At 45.0% G+C, this 19,561-nt stretch overlaps 1 protein-coding gene across 5 annotated transcripts in view; it reads right to left on the bottom strand.

Annotated features, from left to right (window-relative positions):
• The window catches only part of FHOD3 (formin homology 2 domain containing 3), a 507,914-nt gene that overhangs the window by 260,405 nt on the left and 227,948 nt on the right, over positions 1–19,561 (bottom strand). For all 5 annotated transcript variants that reach the window (XM_054461095.2, XM_054461096.2, XM_054461098.2 and 2 more), the window contains exon 5: positions 18,263–18,368. In XM_054461095.2, coding sequence (XP_054317070.2) covers positions 18,263–18,368 — 106 coding nt within the window. The remainder of the gene's footprint in view (positions 1–18,262; positions 18,369–19,561) is intronic.

Raw genomic sequence — 19,561 nt, 5'->3', positions numbered from 1 at the left:
AATGCAAGACTCCTGTATTCAGAAGTAGCAATTCTGACCCGGGCTGGAAAATACACAGTATGTTATGAGAACATTATGAATAACCCCTTGACCAGCAATTCTACCCCTAGGTAAATCCTAGAGAAATTCACATGGATGCACAAGGAAATACAACAAGAATGTGCATGCTGGCATTGTCTGCAACTCAAAAAAACTGGATATTACCTAAATGTGGACCAACCAGAGAACTAGTAAATAATTGCGGTACATCCATACAACAGAATATTACCCAGCAGTGAAAATGGACAGGTGAGAGCCATGCTACCAGCATGGATGGATCTCACATCATTACACTCACTCATTCTCTCAACAAGCACTCACAAACACAAGTCCTCTGTGCCAAGATGTTGTTCTAGGCAGCAGGGACACTCAGTTTAATAGATGATGCCCCTGCCCTAGTGGGGGTAGAGAGAAAAGAAACCACCATCAAGTAACACACATAGCATGACAGACTATGTTGAGCCCTACAGAGAAGCATCAGGCAAGGAAAAGCCAGGTGGGGAGAAGGTGCTATTAATTGTTTAAGCAGTGGTCAGGAAAGGCCAAATCACGTACTGGTCATGCTTCTTATTTTAAGCTGAGTGTTGGGTGCACAAGGATTCACTTTATCACTCTTTATACCGTTTTCTAAGTCTGATATATTTCAAAATGATTTTCATTACATACACGACTGATAAGGGAAGTCATTAACAGATGACAGTATACATAGTCTTCCACCTCGAATGTAAATGTATCTCATGTTCATAAGCCTGATTCATGTGTTCCCACCCCCCATGACCAAACCCCCTACCTTGGAAGGCTGGTCCCTCTCAAGCAAGGTTTTCAACATTGAGCAATGTTCCTGGAACCCTCGCAGAGCCTGTTGCTACCAAGCCCGGCAGGGAACCTTGTCAGAGATCTGACTTTCGATGCTGAACGATGGGGTTCTACTCCAAATTAAGTGGCCTTTTCAAGGTTCAGACCACCTTAAGCTTTTTAATTTTTATTTTTATTTTTTGAGACAGAGTCTCACTCTTTCACCCAGGCTGGAGGGCAGTGGCGCAATCTTGGCTCACTGCAACCTCTGCCTCTCGGGTTCAAGCGATTCTCCTTCCTCAGCCTCCCGAGTAGCTGGGATTACAGGCACCCACCACCATTTTTAGTAGAGACAGGATTTCACCATGTTGGCCAGGCTGGTCTCAAACTCCTGACCTCAAGTGATCCACCCGCCTCAGCCTCCCAAAGTGCTAGGATTCCAGGCGTGAGCCACCGTGCCCAGCCCACCTTAACCTTTTTACATCTGTAAAACATATATATGAAAAAAAATCCCTAGAACCCTATGCCCATTCAGGTTTTCATATTAAATAAAAAATCAGAGAGCAAGATGCACTTATTCAATGAAGCCTCTCTTCTGTGGAAATATGAAGTTACTCAAGGAGACTGTTCCCAAATCTTAACCTAGAAATTGGAAAGAGACTTGGCCACTGCCTTGCTGTATAACACGAGCAGCAGCTAAATGAAGAGCATCAGACAAAATCACCATCAAACCCTATTAGTCTGATAAGGAATTTGCACTTACACCCATCTGTCCCCAAATGCTGCCATATTTCCTGAATAACCACAGGAATGCCCCATCAATAGCATATTCAAGTTAAACATGCTGGCGTTTAGCTACATCTGCAGAGGCAATATCCACAACCAGTACACGCATCACCAACAGCTACATCTATTTATACAACTCCAAGGGAAAATGCTGCCATCTGCCCTCCAGACACCCTCTTTGTAGCAAATGATAGTGATATCTGCTTGGAGTCAGAATCCTCTCCCAAGAGCATGTGCAGCTAGCTGTGTCATGTGACATTCTGTCCAGCTAATGCCACCCATCCCCAGGGCAGTGAGTGTGCGAGAAATGAGATGGACAGTGATGTGGCACGGACCATCAGCACAGAAACCCATGTGAGAACAGGTGAGGTGGTGTGCACTGGTCCCGTTTTCTAAAAGGGCAGAGCTGTACAATGAATATCCTTCAGCACTCAAAACCTTCAAAGCATGATCTAACAACCATGTTCTTCTTTTAATGCTATAAGAAGATTAATTAACAAAGCCAGTGGCATTTTGCTGTGCGTGTGGTGCTGGCATTGTGTAAACCTTAAGCAGATGAAATTGCCCAGTATCCAGAGGGCCACAGGGGTGAACTTACTACATTATCTGATGCTAAAAGGGAAAGCCAGAAGGAGACACAGGACACCAGCTCAGACGTATCCAGGTTGTCACCTTGAAGTGAGGGACAAGGACATCATGAAATTGCCCTTTGGATCTCTCAGCATGGTGCCCTTTACATAGGAAAAAGAAGGTGAGCTATAGAAAGACAGGCTTTATTTCTGAGAAACACAGGGCTCTCTGATCAGCACTGCTCCCAGCAAACTATTCCAAATGCCCAGAGTCAGGCCTACTATTTCAGGTCCCGTTATATAGTATGACAGCCTTGATGGGACAAGTTAAGAATGTCAAAGTTCCATCTAATCATCCACACATGCACAGACAGCCTCTGGCTATGCTCAAGATCTTATCTTGTGGGGCTTTCCTTCTAGCTTTTGATTCTAAGACTTCTCTGTCTTATCCTAGTGCCACAGGTTTGTTCTCCCCCTACACCTTCAGGAGAACCATCCCCAGCTGATTCCTTTATTGAAGGGCCTACCATGCACCAGACACTGTAAGAGTGCCTGCTTGTGCAGGAAACAGAGGATCCAGGTGCAAGTAAGTGTGTGGTCCTCAGGGAGAACACCACCTAGTCAGGGAGAAGGGCAAGGGACAAATGGTTATGGATACTCTGTGAGGGAAGGTCACATGCAGAGAGGGCATTTATGACGGACTCCCCAGGAGATGTCATGGAAAGGGTAGGACAAAGGGTAAAGTCCTGCAGTGAGCTGAGATGGTGGAGGGCTCAACATACACAGAGATCAAGTACATGGCAAATTCAGACAATCCCATGTCTCTCAGCCTTATATCCACCCAAATACAGATCCAGAATAGAGGGTATTCTACATCACTGGTGGTATATCTTGTCAATTCCATTGCCACGTGCCAGGTTCACGAACCTCCCCATGACCAGCCTACATGCTGCAGCTCAAAGGTGCTCAGGATGGCAACTTTCAGGAGAAGCCGTTGCACCCCAGGGTCTCAGACCCACAAGCTGTCAGATAACAGTGGCCCTATGTGCCCACCACCCCTGCTGTCAGCCACACGGAGAAGAAATGATACAAAACCATTTCTCCCTGCAGTGTCTTGCTGCCTGGTCATACAACCGCAAAGACAAAAAGTGAAGAGAGAAGAACCAGTTTTGTTATTCGAGGAGCCCATTCAGCTAGATGACAGGATGCACTGCTACTATCTCTCATGATACGGCAGATTGGAGGGCACTCACAAAGCACTTAGGGTGCTTTTTAATTGAATCCCTTCTTAAGAGAAATTATGCTTTTTCTCATTGCATGATTAGTCAGAAAATCAAATTTAGACCAGATGATTCAGATCATGATGTGTGTCTCTCCCTCGGCTTTAAAGAGCAGTACTACAAGAGCATTGCCCACGAGTTGACCAGACACAGCTCCAGAGAAGGTAGTCAGAGGGGGTCCCAGGGCCCCTCCACCAGGCATCAGAAGAACAGCCAGCCGGCCAGTGTTCCCCGGTCCACAGCCTCCAGGTGCAGCTTCCAGGGAATATCTGCTTGTCCAAGAAGGTGGGAAAACTGACTGTGCTTCTTCATACATCTAGAAGGTTAACATCTCAACTGTAATTTACAAAAGGTTCAGCCATTCTTGGTTCCAAGCACCTTTCACATGAGGACTTCGACTGATATAGAGGGAATCTGTAATCCACATGATTTCAGAAACAAAGTCACCAAGTTACATATCTCCTTTATTTTCAAGCCTGACAATGCCTAGATACTTTTGTGCTGCTGTTTGCTTACATGAGAATGAGTATTTGATTCAAGTATCACACTTCATGTTTTATGAAATTCCCGTGAAACACGATATATTAAGCTGATTCTATTTTTTAGAAAGCTGAATTATGGGCCAGGCATGGTGGCTCACGTCTGTAATCTCAGCACTTTGGGAGGCTGAGGCAGATGGATCACCTGAGGTCAGGAGTTTGAGACCAGCCTGACCAACATGGTGAAACCCCATTTCTAATAAAATAAATACAAAAATTAGCCAGACATGGTGGTGAGGCTGAGGCAGGAGAATCGCTGGAAAGCAGGAGGCGGAGGTTGCAGTGAGCAAAGATTGTGCCACTGGACTCCAGCTGGGGCAACAGAGCAAGACTCAGTCTCAAAAGAAAAAAAAAAAAGAAAGCTGAATTATGAAAAGCAAACATCTTGAGTGACTAAGCAAAGAATAACTATCTTTGAAATAAATGATACAGGATTGAACTACTTAAAATTTATCAACCATCTTTAGAAACATAATGCTGATGCAAACAAAATGGACAGGGGAAAAAAAGAGAATGATTTCAGGATTTTCATTCCATGCCTAACAAATACAGTGTTTTTGTGTCTATCCACTTTTACTTAGATGGCTCCTATGCTAAGCCACTGCCAAGTTCCTTATGACGAGGGGCCTTGGCCGAGCCCTTGGATCGCCCACTGCAGTCATCTGCAAAGCATCTCCTGGAGGAGTCAATGAGTAAACAGGAGATGCAAAGAACACTGAGATAAGAGCATCTCTGAAGAAGAGCAAAGGTGGCCCAGTGCCCATGCCTGTCTTCATAGGTGAGATCATCCCAAGATCACCCAAGTGATCATCTTTTCCTAAAACTCAGCCCAATCTTGATAAGGCTACCATGTTCTCTCATGATGCTGGTATATTAGAAAACACCAAATTTTCTTATAAATTGCCTCCTCCATTAGTCACTCATTTGTGTGTGGCAGAGAGTCCTTTATTGCAGTGGTCCTGGACACTGTCAACTGTTGGGAGATCCACATGAGAGGTCTGCGCAGACCGTGTGAGAAGATCATGCAAGAAGAGGCAGGGGATCAAGGGGAATTCAGCTTGAATGGATGGCATGTAGTTGCCTAAGAAGCCCAGAAAGACAATAAAAAGTTGCTGCCCTCATGATATCTTCCCTGATTCCCCTATAAAAGACCTCTGAGGTCACAGAGTATTCTGTACCAAATTTAGCAAGTCCAGATGGCTTCGTGTTGTGATTCTTTGTATGTAATTATATTCATTTTCTAACTCTGTATAACAAATTGCTTGGCAGCTTAAAACAACATACATTTATCATCTCACAGTTTCCATGGTGCAAGAGTCCAGGCATGGTCTGACTGGGTCTTCTTCTGGGGGTGTCACTAGGCTGCAATCAAGGTGTCAGTTGTGATCTGATCTGAAGCTTGGGGTCCTCTTCCAAGCTTATGTGGTTGTTGGCAGAATTCATTTCCTTGCAGCTGTAGAACTCATGGCAACTCGCTTCTTCAAGGTCAGCAGAAGTCTTTGACTTCTAGACTTTCTTTTCAGGGATTCATCTATTTAGGCCCATCCTACCTAGAATAATCTCCCCTCTGACTGATTCCCAAAATCCAAAAATTTGGGACCTTAATTACATCTGCAAAACCCTTTCACCTTTGCAATGTAACCTAATCATGGTTCCATAATATTTACACATCCGTTATACTCACAGGTCTGGCCTAAACTCAAGGGGAGGGGATTATACAGGGTCTAAACTGGGGGAAAGAATCTTCTGGGCCACCTTAAAATTCTGCCTATCACAGGATTTATGTCACTTCCCCTACTATATTGTAAATTCCCTCCCCTTAGCACTTTATTCTTGGCTTGATGGCACAATTTCTAATTGTTTCGTTTGCATTGTTCTCTGCTACCCTTTACTCAGACCTCAAAGTGACTGACTCATATAAAGCAAAGAGGTAGCATTTGATGATGAATGAATGAACCAGTCAGCTGATCTTTATTTAGAGGCCCCCAACCATAGAAAAATCAGGGCCCACAAACTGACAAAAAGCAATGAAATCTAGATTTGGGGAAAGATCAATGTTTATTCAACCCTGCAGATTAAGATCTGGAAGAGCTGGGAAAAGACAGATAGAAAGACAGGCGCGGACCAGCAGGATGCACACATGGATGGAAACTGTGTGGACCATGTTGGGAATGTGGGTAGATATGAGTCAGCAAAGCAAGGGTAGGCTGCCTGTGCGCACTCTCCTCATGGGTACCAGTCTGCCTTGCCAGCCCTGCTTTGGTTTGATCAATGAGTCCAACTCCCTGGTGTTTCTGTGAGCCCTCCTGGCTTCCAGTCCTCAGGCTCTGGAGAAGCAGTAAGCCCACCATTGTTTCCTATGCCCCTGGCTTCACCACGTACATACGAATTCCTGAATATAAACTAACAGTAGCCCTGCCAATCCTTCAAAATTCTGTAGATCACATGAATGCTAGGCACCCCCACCAACTTTTTTTTTTCTTTTTTTTTTTTTTTTTTTTTTGAGGTAGAGCCTCACTCTGTCACCCAGGCTAGAGTGCAGTGGCACAATCTTGGCTCACTGCAACCTCTGCCTCCTGAGTTCAAGCGATTCTCCTGCCTCAGCCTCCTGAGAAACTGGGATTATAGGCATGCACTACCTCGCTCCGCTAATTTTTGTATTTTTAGTAGAAATGGGGTTTCACCATGTTGGCCAGGCTTGTCTCAAACTCCTGACCTCAAGTGATCTGCCAGCCATTGGCCTCCCAAAGTGCTGGGATTACAGGTGTAAGCCACCATGTCCAGCCGAACACTAGCCTCTTAATGACTAAAGATAGTTCACCATTGTTTTCAATGAATTGGCTGGGGTCTATGTCATGTAACCAGATGGCCTTCTTTGAAGCTGATAGAGGATAACATGTGCTTGGTAACAGCCTGGGAATCCTACAGCAATTAATACAGAGCATGCAGAAGAGGGAAAGTTAAACAGCGCTGCTTTCATCCCCTCTGCTTTTTATATTTTACTTAAAATCACAGAATCTTAGAGCTGGAAGGGATGGAAGAGGTCATCCAGTACCACCTGACCCCAAGCCTAGCAGCCCCAACAGATCATCTGGTCTCTGCTACAGCATTTCCAGTGCAAAGTGATATATTCTGTCGTTGGAAATCTTATTGCCACACACCTGCTTGAAATCAACTCAAGAAACATGCTGAAAGTGCCTAGTATTTTCCAGAAGAACCAAATCATGTCTAGTATTCCTGCCCTCACTCCTCAGCTCTGAAGCTACTGACAGACTTCCCTAATCAGCTGTGGCGCTCTTTCCTGCTGATGCTGGATGTGGCCTCAGAATCCTCAGCAGACTGCTCCAGAAAGGCACCACTGATCAATTTATGTTGGCAAGAGAAATAAACTAATTTTCCAACTCTGTTCTTGGAGTTTGTCTTCAGTCAAAAACCACTCTCTTTTAACTCCTGCTCATTGCTTTTAATCTGACTTTAAGGGCAACAATTTTGCCCCCTCCTCTAAAAGCAACCCCTTATTTATCTAATGACATTTAACCTCTTCCCTCACTTAAGCCTTGCAGACTCAAGCCCAGCCCAAGGCCAACGTTACCTGGAAGGAGAAAAGAGTAGAGCTGTAATTCTAGGAGCATCAGCCCCAGCAGTGTTTCAAGGAACACTGGGGCCCAGACAGCACCAATGGCAGACACAACTCCAGTGTGGTTGGGGGGCTAGGGAGTACTAGCTGCCTGTGGGAACTGGCTCCAGAAACAAGTCAGGCCAAACTCCCATATGAGTGGTTTTGGAAAGGTCCAGTTTTAAGCAGCTAGGGATAGAAGAGGCAGGATAAAGAAAGCAAAGATGACAAGATTGTGAGGTTGAAATAGTGAGGATACTGAAAATCAAGTGAAAGCCCTCCACATCACACTTGAACATGTGTCATATAATTGCTGTCTTCTCATTTCACATCTCCTGATCATGCGTACACATTTCTTGGTATAAACTTTGTGCTTACCTGGAATCACCCATAAAACACTGAACAAGATCAACACAGCCATGGCATGGCTCTGGGGACTCCTCTCCCAGGCATTCATTCAATTGTTTTCCTCAACTATTTGTTGAATATTTATGAGGCACTCAGGAGCACGCTGGTGCAGCTGCAAAGGCTGTGATGACACTACTCCCATCTCCAAGAAATCCACAGTCCACCTACTTCAGAGGCAGGTAAATAATTCCTCCACATACAAAACAGGCTGTACATTATAATCCATATTTGCATGTATTTTATCTGTATAAATCATGTCCTATTTAAAATCAAGATGTACACCCTAGTAGATATATATCCACCTACTGAACTAGTAAAATTATCAAAAAGAAAGTTTAGTACATCGGCATTTTTTGAAAAGTACCAAAACCAAATAACCTTGTGCTATACTGCTTCAGAAACAAGAGCAGGTGGACTAAAGCTTCAAATAAGCAAATTCTGGCTCTCTCCAATTATTAGTACAAATCAGCAGCCTTCTCACAAGTAGTGACTTCTCTTTCTCTGCAGATATTCTATCATTCATCTATTCCTTCTGTCAGCTCATTTTCACTGAGCTCTTAAAACATGCCTGGCATCAAGGATCTCACAGAACAAGGATGGAACCTGACATGCACGACGCACAAAGGCTAATATGGTGCAGGGAATTAGCCTTGGGTTCCTGGCCCATAGTGTATGTTCACAAACATTTATTATCAGTGAGTCAAGACCAGGGTATAAATAGAGGGCCAAAACATTCGGGAGCCAAGGAAGATCTCCTGGAGATTACAGTATCTGAGTTCCAATCTAAGGATGAGCAGGAAGCAAAAGATAATGTGTGAACCAGATGAAGATGGGTGAGCAAGGCCTTGTAGGCAGATGCCAAGGTCTGCAGGACAGAACATCACCCTCCCTGGGATGGCAGGGAGTGGCTGCAGTGGACTGCACCAACACACGAGGGCAAGACCAAAGTGGGCTCTACCCATACAGAAGGCCTGGGATTTCACCCTGAGGATGAGAGGAGCCACTAAAGAAGCTGAACCAAGGACTAAGAAGAATAGATCATGGTGCATGGTCAACCCATGCAACAGAGGGCAAAATGGGCCAAAGGGAGGCAGGACTAAAAGCAGAGAGACCCATGAGGCAGCTAGCAGAGCAGGTTAGGAAGGAAATGATGATCTGAACTCAAAAACTGGGAATAGACAGAGATGGAAGGACTTGAAAGGGAGTCAAGGTTTAGAGAAGCCCTAATTTGGTGGGTGATGATTACAAAGAATGAATGAGAGAAAGGGGTTAGGAGGACCCTAGGGTGGCTGAATTGAATGTGATTAATGATTATGCTTTGTTGGGATGATGAACAGAGCTGTGGAGGAACTGACTGGGGTATAAAAATGTTGGTTTTGGGTTTGGGCATGGTGCAATGGAGATGGAGATACCAGGACACAGCTGGCTCCATAGGCCTGAGGCATTGGAGAGTAGCCAGGGCTGGAGGTCTTGTGCACATTAATGGCAGGGGAAACCACAGGGTTAGAAAAGGCGTGGTGCCCTGCCAGGAGGCTGGCCCAATCTACCAAGAGCCCTCAAGGCTCCAAAATGCAGAAATCTATGAACACACCAACTGATATTTCCTCAGAAAGTCTTAGCTCCCCCACCCCACCCACAAAAAAAGTTATAATCCATGCTTGGGGCTAGGTTTAAATCTTGCTTTTGACATTTTCTTCTATCATAAAGCTGGATTCACAAATAGAAACCTTATAAAAGAAGACCATGTGTGAGATAAAATTAGAGCCAAGGAAACAACGATTGTGCTTCAAGGCACACCTAGCCAGCAGCTCCTCTGGAAAAGTCTACTGAGCAAGGAGAGAAGGACAGAGTGAGGAGGCACATCTTTGGTATGAATTAAAGTGGAAAAATTCCTGATGAACACAGCAGTGAGATTTGGTCGTGGAAAATTCCACACTCTCTGCGTAGGAATGGCCAAATAACTTTTTCTATCTTCCTTCTCATCTCAGATAAAAGGAAGGAGAAAGAGACTTCCAGTAGAAACTAAAATTCTGGAGAAATCTCTCTGGCAAGACTGAGACAACAATGGCTCTTTAAGCTGAAGCACTCGGAGGCATGATTGCAGGACATTGCCAGGGCTTTTTTTGGTTTGCAAAGTGGCCTGAATTTCTGGAAAAATGTGATTCCAGATTGAATGCAGGATGAACTTTAAGAAGCATCTAATCAACCTAAGAAGGAGTCAGATTAAGATGAAATTATGACACTAATATTAAGTTAAACCATACGATTTTGCCCTTTCTGTAGGTAAAAAGTGGTCAAATACCAGCAACTTCACGTGGTTTGGCCTAATGATGCTCCAGCTGGAGATAATGTTTGCCAGGGCTACCTAGTCTTTCTTTAGAAAGACTGCTCTACATGAAGTATTTCTGTTACAACTGAATGCTTGCTATATTCAACAATGTTAATAATTAACTTATACTTTAGAAAAATTACAACTTGAAAGAGGCTGGGCGTGGTGGCTCATGCTTGTAAGCCTAGCACTTTGGGAAGCCAAGGCAGGAGAATCTCTCGAGACCAAGAGTTTGAGACCAGCCCGGGAAACATAGTAAGACCTCGTCTTTACAAAAAATAAAAAATATTAGCCAGCCATGGTGGTACATGCCTATGGTTCCAGCTACTAGAGAGGCTGAGGCAGGAGGATCACATGACCCAGGAGTCTGAGGCTGCAGTGAGCTATAATTGCAACAGTGCATTCCAGCCAGGGTGATAGACCGAAACTACATCTCTTTAGAAAAAAAAAAAAAAAATTGAAAGAAAAGCCTTACTCTTCATAAACTAAAGTTACCCGGAGACAAGCATTCTCTAATCACAGGAAAAAATACCTTGGAAGAGAGTAAGAGGGAAAACCAAAATCAACCTTAGAGCCAAAGTACTTAGGTAGAGTTAGAAGTTGATGGCAAATATCACACGTGCTGCCCAATGAGGTGAAGGGCTCAGGGTCGTGGATGCTGCTTGCCCCACCCATGGAATAGCCCAGCTTCCCTCTCTTACCTCAGAACAGAGGGTGTACAAAGGACGCTTTGTCCCACCGAAGGTCAGGATCTGGCCCTGGCCTTGCCTTGCTTCCCCTGGCAGGAGCTCCTTGCCCACTTGACCCATGGTGCTCCTGCACACAGCGCTGGGGGCTGACAGGCCATCAGGCCACAGACCACAGCAATGATGACTCAGATCATTCAGCACTTGCAGAAGAAGCACGGTGAGGAGCCTCCAAACCACCCTCCTCCAAATCTACCCAAATGACCAATGAGACGTGGACAAGAGAGTCCCCAAGCCCTGAGACTAGGAGTAGGCCAAGCACACCCCACTGACCTTGGCAAATCCATCTAGAAACACCACAGAGACTGCAGCTAACCCAGGGGGAACAGTGGGGCCAGCACCTAGCTCCCTCCTGTGAGAAATGCAGCACTGCAGAAAGTCAGGCAGAAAAGCTAGACAAGGACACAGTATCCTGTGGCCTGGCAGGCCAGGGGAGAGCTATGAACTGTCCAGTTTAAGTCCATTTGGGGTCCTCTGTGCCTGTACAGGCTGGAAAGAGGAGGACACAACTGCAGGTCTCAGCTAGTCTCTGGCCCAGTTTCTTAAGAGGGTGCAGGCCTGATGCACAGTGACAGTGGGTGGCAAGAGGAGCCACAGACAGGACACGCAGAACACTCCAGGGAAGCATGTGTCATCACATATCAACAGCAACAGGGTGACTTGGCCTCCCTTCCCCTCCCAGGGAGTTACAGGCTGCAGCTTCCCTGCCCCTGACCACACTCCTGGGCAGTGTGACTGGTTCACCCTGGAGGCCACATCCCTAACAGCATGCCAAGGAGACATGAAAGAGAGGCCAGATGGAGGTCAGACCCAGCCAGGGCCCCAAGACACTTAAAGCAGAGGTTTCAACTACAGGAGGAAGAAAAAGCAAACACCACGTGGTGATGGCATCTTTTGCTTCAAGGGCCGCCTTCTCCAGCCCTCCCCAGTCCACATCCCACAGGCCCTGGGTTGGCTTAAGTTTTCAGTATTTCAAGAAAAGCCAGAAAGCTGTATTTTTATGCCAAATCTCCAAGTTTTTAAATGTTCATAATTCACAATCTTTAAACCTGTTAGGGCACACAAAACACCTGCAGGTTCCATTCAGCCCCATGGGCTGCCAGTCTGCTTACACTGCAGTGATTTTTTTATTGGAAATAGTCCTGTTGTACCACTCAGCAAGAGGAGAGACATCAAATGAGGAAGGACTCCATTCTTAACACTGGCCTCAACCCACCTGGAGCTGAAGACAACTCCAGGACTCCTGGGTCATCCACATAAAAGCCTAGCTATACAGCTACCATGATAATCTCTGAAGTCCAGACCCAAAGCAGAAAACCCTCCTGGGAAGAGGCAGGAAAGAGCTTCCTCCAAACCAGCTGCGTGGGACACAGGACCAGTGTCATGAGGTTGTGGAGAGTCAGGCTAGGCTGTTCAGTGGAAAATAGAGTAGCCAAAGACCTAACCTTAGTTCAGGAAGCAAGAAATTCTTCCCTTTTGCTCCGATTTCCTCACCTTGGGGCTAGTTTGGTGCCTTCCCTGTAGTCTGAACCCAACCTCTGCTCTTTTTGGCATTTTATAAAGTGCCAAAATATAAACTTCAATTTTTCTGACAAGGAGGATGTTAGTTTAATTACCATGTGATCATTTTGTGCCACTGCCTTCTAACATCATAAAATCTCTTTCCATGTTATCTATGATATTTCCATTTCTGGTACCATCAATGCCAACAAACACCATCTGACCACACATCCTGATTCTCATTAAGGGATCCCCTAATATGCATGGCATTTGAGGATTTTTTCCTATAGTGGAGTATAGTCAACTCTGGGACAGTTTTTCCAAAGAAGCTGAAATCTGGATTTTTAAAAAAATACCAAATCTCCCAATTTTTAAATGCTGACAACCTTTAAAACATTTAACAATATATGAGGGCAAACAAAATATATCTGCAGTTTTCTTCTAAAATGAAAAGGTTGAGGTAAATGAGTTTTAAGATCTTATCCAGCTTTTAAAATAACTGATACTGACTGAGGCGTTTTATGATTAATTGGTATTTTGGTTTAGATGAAATGATCAAATTAAATTTCTCCATGTAAAGCTAGCCCGAAGAGGTAGTTTCTCTTGAGTTACAGCCAGAAAGGGTAGCTGGTCTTACTGTTCTACTTATCTTTCTCTCTCTTTTCTCCTCCAAAGCATATCACATATGTGCAATTTCCAAACATACAAGACACATGCAATTCAGCATATAAAACATGCCATGCAGGGGACCCCACAGGGACCTGCTTCAAGACAGTGTGTATCTTGGTTTCATTGTCACAACCCCAGGGCCTGACATGGTGCATGGCCCATAGAGAAGGCTCAGTAATGTGTGCAGAAAGTTTAAGTTCCCAGCAATATATCACTCTAGGTCCTCCTTCCATAAGAATAATTGTGAGGTACAAAATTTCACAATAGACTTAAATTAAATACTGGCTATCCCAAAAAACTTTAGATCATTAGCTACAACCACCCAGGAATAATAAGTCAGATAAATATTATTCCTCCATGTTGTACAGTTAAGACCTCTTCCCAGCAGCCTGCTCACAGCTTTGGACAGCACTTGCCTACACTGTAACTAAACCTATCTCTACCTCTCAGCAGACACATCCTCAAAGGAAAGCAGCGGATTCCTGGGCCCTAAAAAAAAAAAAAATGCTGAGGGGGGGCTGTGTATGCAAATAAAGATAAATAAAAAGTTCTAAAAGCAGATCTGGAAAAGTCCTGGATTCTCCACATGCTTTTGTTTCCTCTGGGGCTGTAGGACTCCCATGTAGCCACACAGAGCAGAGCTCCTGAGGTGGCTTCATGAGGGCACACTTCTCAAGACACTAGGACAATTAACCCACCTTATGGTTTGCAATATCATTTTTAAAAATGCTATCTTGACACAGCTTTTTTAAAAACAGGGTCTTGCTCTGTTAATCAGGCTGGAGTGCAGTGGTGCAAACAGCTCACTGTAACCTCAAATTCCTAGGCTCAAGTGATCCTCCAGCCTCAGCCTCCAAGTAGCTGAGATGACAGGCATGTGCCACACTGTGTCCAGCTTAACCCCCAGTTTTGAGGCCCTGGCTAGTGACCAGCCAGTTCGCCTTCTCCAGCAGCCCATTAAGTCTACACCCCAACCTTCTCTCACACTGGGCTCTCACATCCTGGGCTACTATACAAAGGCCTTTGCCACTCCAGAGCCACCCTGAGCCTCAGGGCCAATCCTCAGCTGGCTTGCCTGTCCCTTGGAAGTCACAATGCAGGTGTTTGCCCACAGTCCGCCTCTCCCCCCACCTCATGGCCGACCTCTGCGCTTCCTGAGTGGCCCTGCATGGGTGCCGTGTCTTCTCCTCAGGGAACTGTGAATAAAATAACTGCAAAACTTTTCCCAGCCTCTTGATCTGCATCTGCCCTCACCAGTCCTCACCGAAGACAACACAGTTAAAACATGGGTGGACAAATAAAGAGGTAATTCAAAGGTAACTCAATTGTTCTTGATTGCAAATGTCTAGTGGCTGCCAGCAGTTATCAGAACCTTAAAAAAAAGCCTACATGAGAAGTTGTTCAAAGTCACAAAGGAGTGACTCCATGTATGAGCTAGGGAAAATCACAGCTTCCCTGTAGGAAAACGCAAATGTCACATCCCAAGAAATGTGTCATTTCTATCCCTCAGAAGTTACTTTCCTGGTATGGGCTTTGGTTGGTTACATCAAAATGTGGTGATAATTGGGCACAGTGCCCTGGTGACAAAGTCTTCTGAGACATAGGCATGCAAAGGCACCTCTGTTCTGTGGAAAGAAGGATGTCTTGCAGTAGCCTGAGTGGAGTGCTCATCTTTCAGATAATGCATGGGGAGCCTTCTGGTCGCCAGTAAAGGGACACTATTAGAAAGGAAAATATGAAGGCAAGGCTTTGGTGGTGGCAATGGAAATATAGGGTCTCCTCACATTTTTGGAAGACCTGTCTGCAGCTAGGGCCTCACCTTCCTGGCATTTCATAGAAGGACAGGCAGAAAAGCTGGAAAACAGAAGCAGCAGGTGGTTGACGGGGCTCTCCCCTGGTCACAAGTGTTCTGAGACTTAAACATTCGGGAATTGCCTCTGGCACCTTTCTGATTCAGGTCAGAACACTGCAAAATAAACAGCTATGGCCAGGCGAGGTGGCTCATGCCTGTAATCCCACCACTTTGGGAGGCTGAGGCGGGTGATCACGATGTCAGGAGATCAAGATCATCCTGGCTAACATGGTGAAACCCCATCTCTACTAAAAATACAAAAAAATTAGGCGGGTGTGGTGGCGGGTACCTGTAGTCCCAGCTACTCGGGAGGCTGAGGCAGGAGAATGGCGTGAAACCGGGTGGCGGAGCTTGCAGTGAGCCCAGATGGCACCACTGTACTCCAGCCTGGGCGACAGAGCAAGACCCCGTCTCAAAATATATAAATAAATAAATAAATAAATAGCTGTAAGCTTCATGGTAAATATTCACTAAGGTAGAGGATGTGGATTAAGTTCCCTGTATCAACACCATCTTTCATTGTCAGCAAGTACAATTCATACCCCTCACTACCAGGACCTGTGTTTAACCTGCCCATGCACAAGGATTCCCTCAAAAGCCTGCAGGCCGCTGGTGGGAGGGGCCTCACTGTTGCTCACCAGAAAAGGCTTTCTCAGCTGTGCTGAGTTTTCTTTCCGAACTCCCTCTATGCAGCTGGGACTCATAACCCTCAAGCCCAAGCCTTTCTCTCCGTTGCCTCCCCTGTGGAGTCTAGGAAGGCACTCACTCTGCCAGCCTCCCGTGCAGCTACAGGGGGTCATGTAATCCAATCTAATCCACATGAGGTCTAGGGAATGGGTGAGTTCTGACCACAGTGGGCAGAGTTGTCCCCCTCGCCTGGGCTTGGATGTAAACTCTTGCACTGATGATCACGCGATAGAAATACACAAATGTGCTCCTAGGTAAGGGTCAGAAGAATGAGGATAAACAGAAGATGGTTATAATATTAGCTCTCTAGAGGTGTGTCTCTGTGTGTTGGGGATAACTTATTTTTTGCTAAAGTTAAAATGATGTACACTTTAAACATGAACAAAAAATATATTGTCAGTGTGGACCCACTATTCAGAATTAGGTGACTACATGTGGTTCAACATAGGGGCATCCATATTATACCCGGAAAATAAACTAGAGGAAGCTCTCCCACCCTTATCTCTGCACCTTCCTCCTGTCTAGGTGTTAGACCAAAGTGAACAGACACACAAGAGTGAGAGTCCAGGCCTGCACTCATCTCTTTAGACACACAGACGGCTGCGTTTAGATGCAACATGGCACAACAGCTTTGATATAAATGTTTATATTATTAAGAATAGAGGCCGGGTGCAGTGGCTCACACCTGTAATCCCACCACTTTGGGAGGCCGAGGCGGGCGGATCATGAGGTCAGGAGAATGAGATCATCCTGGCTAACACGGTGAAACCCCGTCTCTACTAAAAATACAAAAAAATTAGCTGGGCGTGGTGGCGGGCGCCTGTAGTCCCAGCTACTCGGGAGGCTGAGGCAGGAGAATGGCGTGAACCCAGGAGGCGGAGCTTGCAGTGAGCCGAGATCGCGCCACTGCACTCCAGCCTGGGCGACAACGCGAAACTCCGTCTCAAAAAAAAAAAAAACAAAAAAAAGAATAGAAATAGCAAAATTCAGCAATAAAGCATCTCTACTGACAACTTGTAATGGAGGATCTATTACAAGTCCAGGAAAAGACTGAAGGTGGACAAAAAGAGCCAACTCCACAGCCCAGCAAACACTGCTGCACACACCATGGGTCAGCAAAGTAAGAGGCTCAGGAACTCTCACACATATTTGCCATTTATCAAAATGAACAAAACAACACTGACTTGAAAAGACAACCTTAATTTTTTTTTTAAATGAGCCCTGCGTTCTCTCTGTAGCTTTTAATTGCAGTGGCTCTACAGAAGAGGGGAAAGAGGGATGAAAGCTCTGATTGGCTGGAAAACGCCACAGAACATAAGGAAGCATTCTCGGGGCAAAACAAAACAGCTGAGATGACTGTGTCAGTTTGCTTGTCTCCTTCAACTCCAAACACAGACATCTGATATTAAATCATACTTTTCATGTATGATTTTCATTCTTCCTTCACCCAAGAAAAAAAGAAAGGAAGGTTTTGGCAGTTTTATTTTCTCCTACAAGCACTGAACATGCAGTCTGTGGGGTCACAGGCATAGATACAGAGGGGATGGCAGAACCCTGACCCACCTGACATGCCTCAGTGCCTGGGCACAGCTGCTGCCTGGCACACTATGGGAATTGACTTTATTAGGTAAAAAGCTTGACTTCTTTGAGTCTCAATTTTTTTCAACTGGAAAATGTAGATAATATTGAACGATATAAAATTTCTTCTTTTGTAGGTCAAAACTGTTGATAGCAGCAATTTCATACGGTTCAACCTAATCATTCCTGCCCTGCCTATGCACAAGTTTTTTTTTTTTTTTTTTTTAAGGATCAAATGAAATTTATATGAATGTGCACAAAAAAAACCTATGACTATAAAAACACCATTAACTATAAAATGGAACAGGAATCAGTGCTTCAAACTCTACATCTGCATCACTTTATAAATGAAATCAGAATCGCTCTTTAAAAGGCAAATCCCGGACCCACTCATAACTATCGAATCAGAAACAGGAAGACAAGGTGAAAAATATGCACTTTGACAAGAGCCCCAGGGGATAACTCAAATTGGGAGAAAATGTTTTTTTCCAAGAAATAAATTGCCCCCTTTGGTTTGGGGTGGCTTTCTGCTGAGATGCAGGCTTTACCCAAGCCCATGTAGTATGTCTCCTTCCTGGACAAATAAGACAGATTATAAAGAACCCAGTGAGTGGTACAGTTTTCCTAATAAGCTTGTAAAGTAACTCCAGGTGAAAGTCAGTAAAAATTAGCACAGTCGCTAATTACTAGGAACTGGTAAAACCTGATGCAGATTTTTTTTGCCATAGGGTGTCTTTACCACCTTACCCTCAAATCTTTTTTTAAAGATTTAAAGTCTTTTAAAAAGCTCTCAGTAGTTAAGTTCCTGAAGGTGAACCCAGATCCCCCCTGCAGCTGGGGCAGCCGCTGCATGCCCAGTCATGACTTACCCCTTAAGATGTAGTTCTGATAGTTCTGATCAGCCTCAGCTCCCACCTTGATCAAACATGTCAGACCTTCAGCCACTACAAATTCATGCACCAAATCCTTGTCATCCTGGCAGGAAAGAAAACAAAAATACTTCAAATACTGTCCCTGTCCACCTTCCATCCCAGCTGTGCTGCTAAAACTATGTACAAGCCTTTAAAGCCAGAATGGCCCCTACAGATTGCTCTGCTCCATTCAAATGAAGCATCTCAACTGTTGCCAAAAGAATTTTACAACCAGTCCTAACATTGTCCTTTGCCAAAGACCAGTTATTGCTGCCTTCTGGGCAATCTAATAAAGATAAGGCAAATGAATCTCCTCACTGCCAGAAATATTTATAGTGTCTTGTTTTTCATTCTTCAAGAAACACCAGGCTCTACTCCCCCATGGTCCCAAGGGACTGGCCACGAAGCTTGCTGGTTTTCTACTACAGGAAACATTTGATTGCAGCAAAGACTATCAGGTGAGGAACTCAAAGCCACTAATGTGTTCCAAAGATAGTCCTTGGGACAACGGTTACAGAAAAGACTCTTGCAAGGGCTGAGAACCACAGGAAGCAGTTTATCCAACCTCCAGTAGTTGTGCTGCCTGCAGGACAAGCATGGAAGCAGGGTGCAGGGTTGGCCATTAACCTGGAGCAGCCACGCCATCCCTCGAAAGGACTGCCTTGGCTGGTTTGCAGACCTGATCACAGAAGGCAGGACATGGAAGAAACCTCAGGGGTCATCTCATCCAGTGGTTCTCAGACAGAAGTCTCCAGACATATCAGCCAATAGAGACTGGCAGCAAGCACATCACCTAGGAACTTGTTAGCCCCACTACAGCCCTCCTGTTAGGAATCTCTAGAGGGAGGCCCTGTTTCTCAAGCTCAGAAGCAGGTGATTCTGAAGAGCTCAGATGGTTCTCACCCCAGACTCCTTCACATTAGAATCATCTGGAGAGCTTTAAGAAGGACCAGAAAGCAGGACCTTATCCAGATGGATTTAATCCAAATTTCTGGGGTGGGGCCCAGGCTCTGCTATTAAATTCCTCAGGAAATCCTCAAGGGTTGCCCGTTCAAGAACCACTGATTTAATGGTAGCTTTCCTTTACAGATAAAGACACTAAGACTCAGGAGCGGCAAAAAGAAAAAAAAAAAAAAAAACATGGGCAAGATCACTTAACTCCATTCAGCCAGACCCAAGCCCAGTCATTTTTTTCATAGTACCAAGCTCTCTGAGAGGGATTTTTCCACCATTGTTTTCCTCAATTGAGATTGGGAG

This window comes from Pongo pygmaeus, chromosome 17 (assembly GCF_028885625.2).
Source record: "Pongo pygmaeus isolate AG05252 chromosome 17, NHGRI_mPonPyg2-v2.0_pri, whole genome shotgun sequence".
Taxonomy (NCBI): domain Eukaryota; kingdom Metazoa; phylum Chordata; class Mammalia; order Primates; family Hominidae; genus Pongo; species Pongo pygmaeus.
The sequence above is the reverse complement of the archived record's forward strand: the minus strand, read 5'-3'. Positions and strand labels throughout refer to the sequence as shown.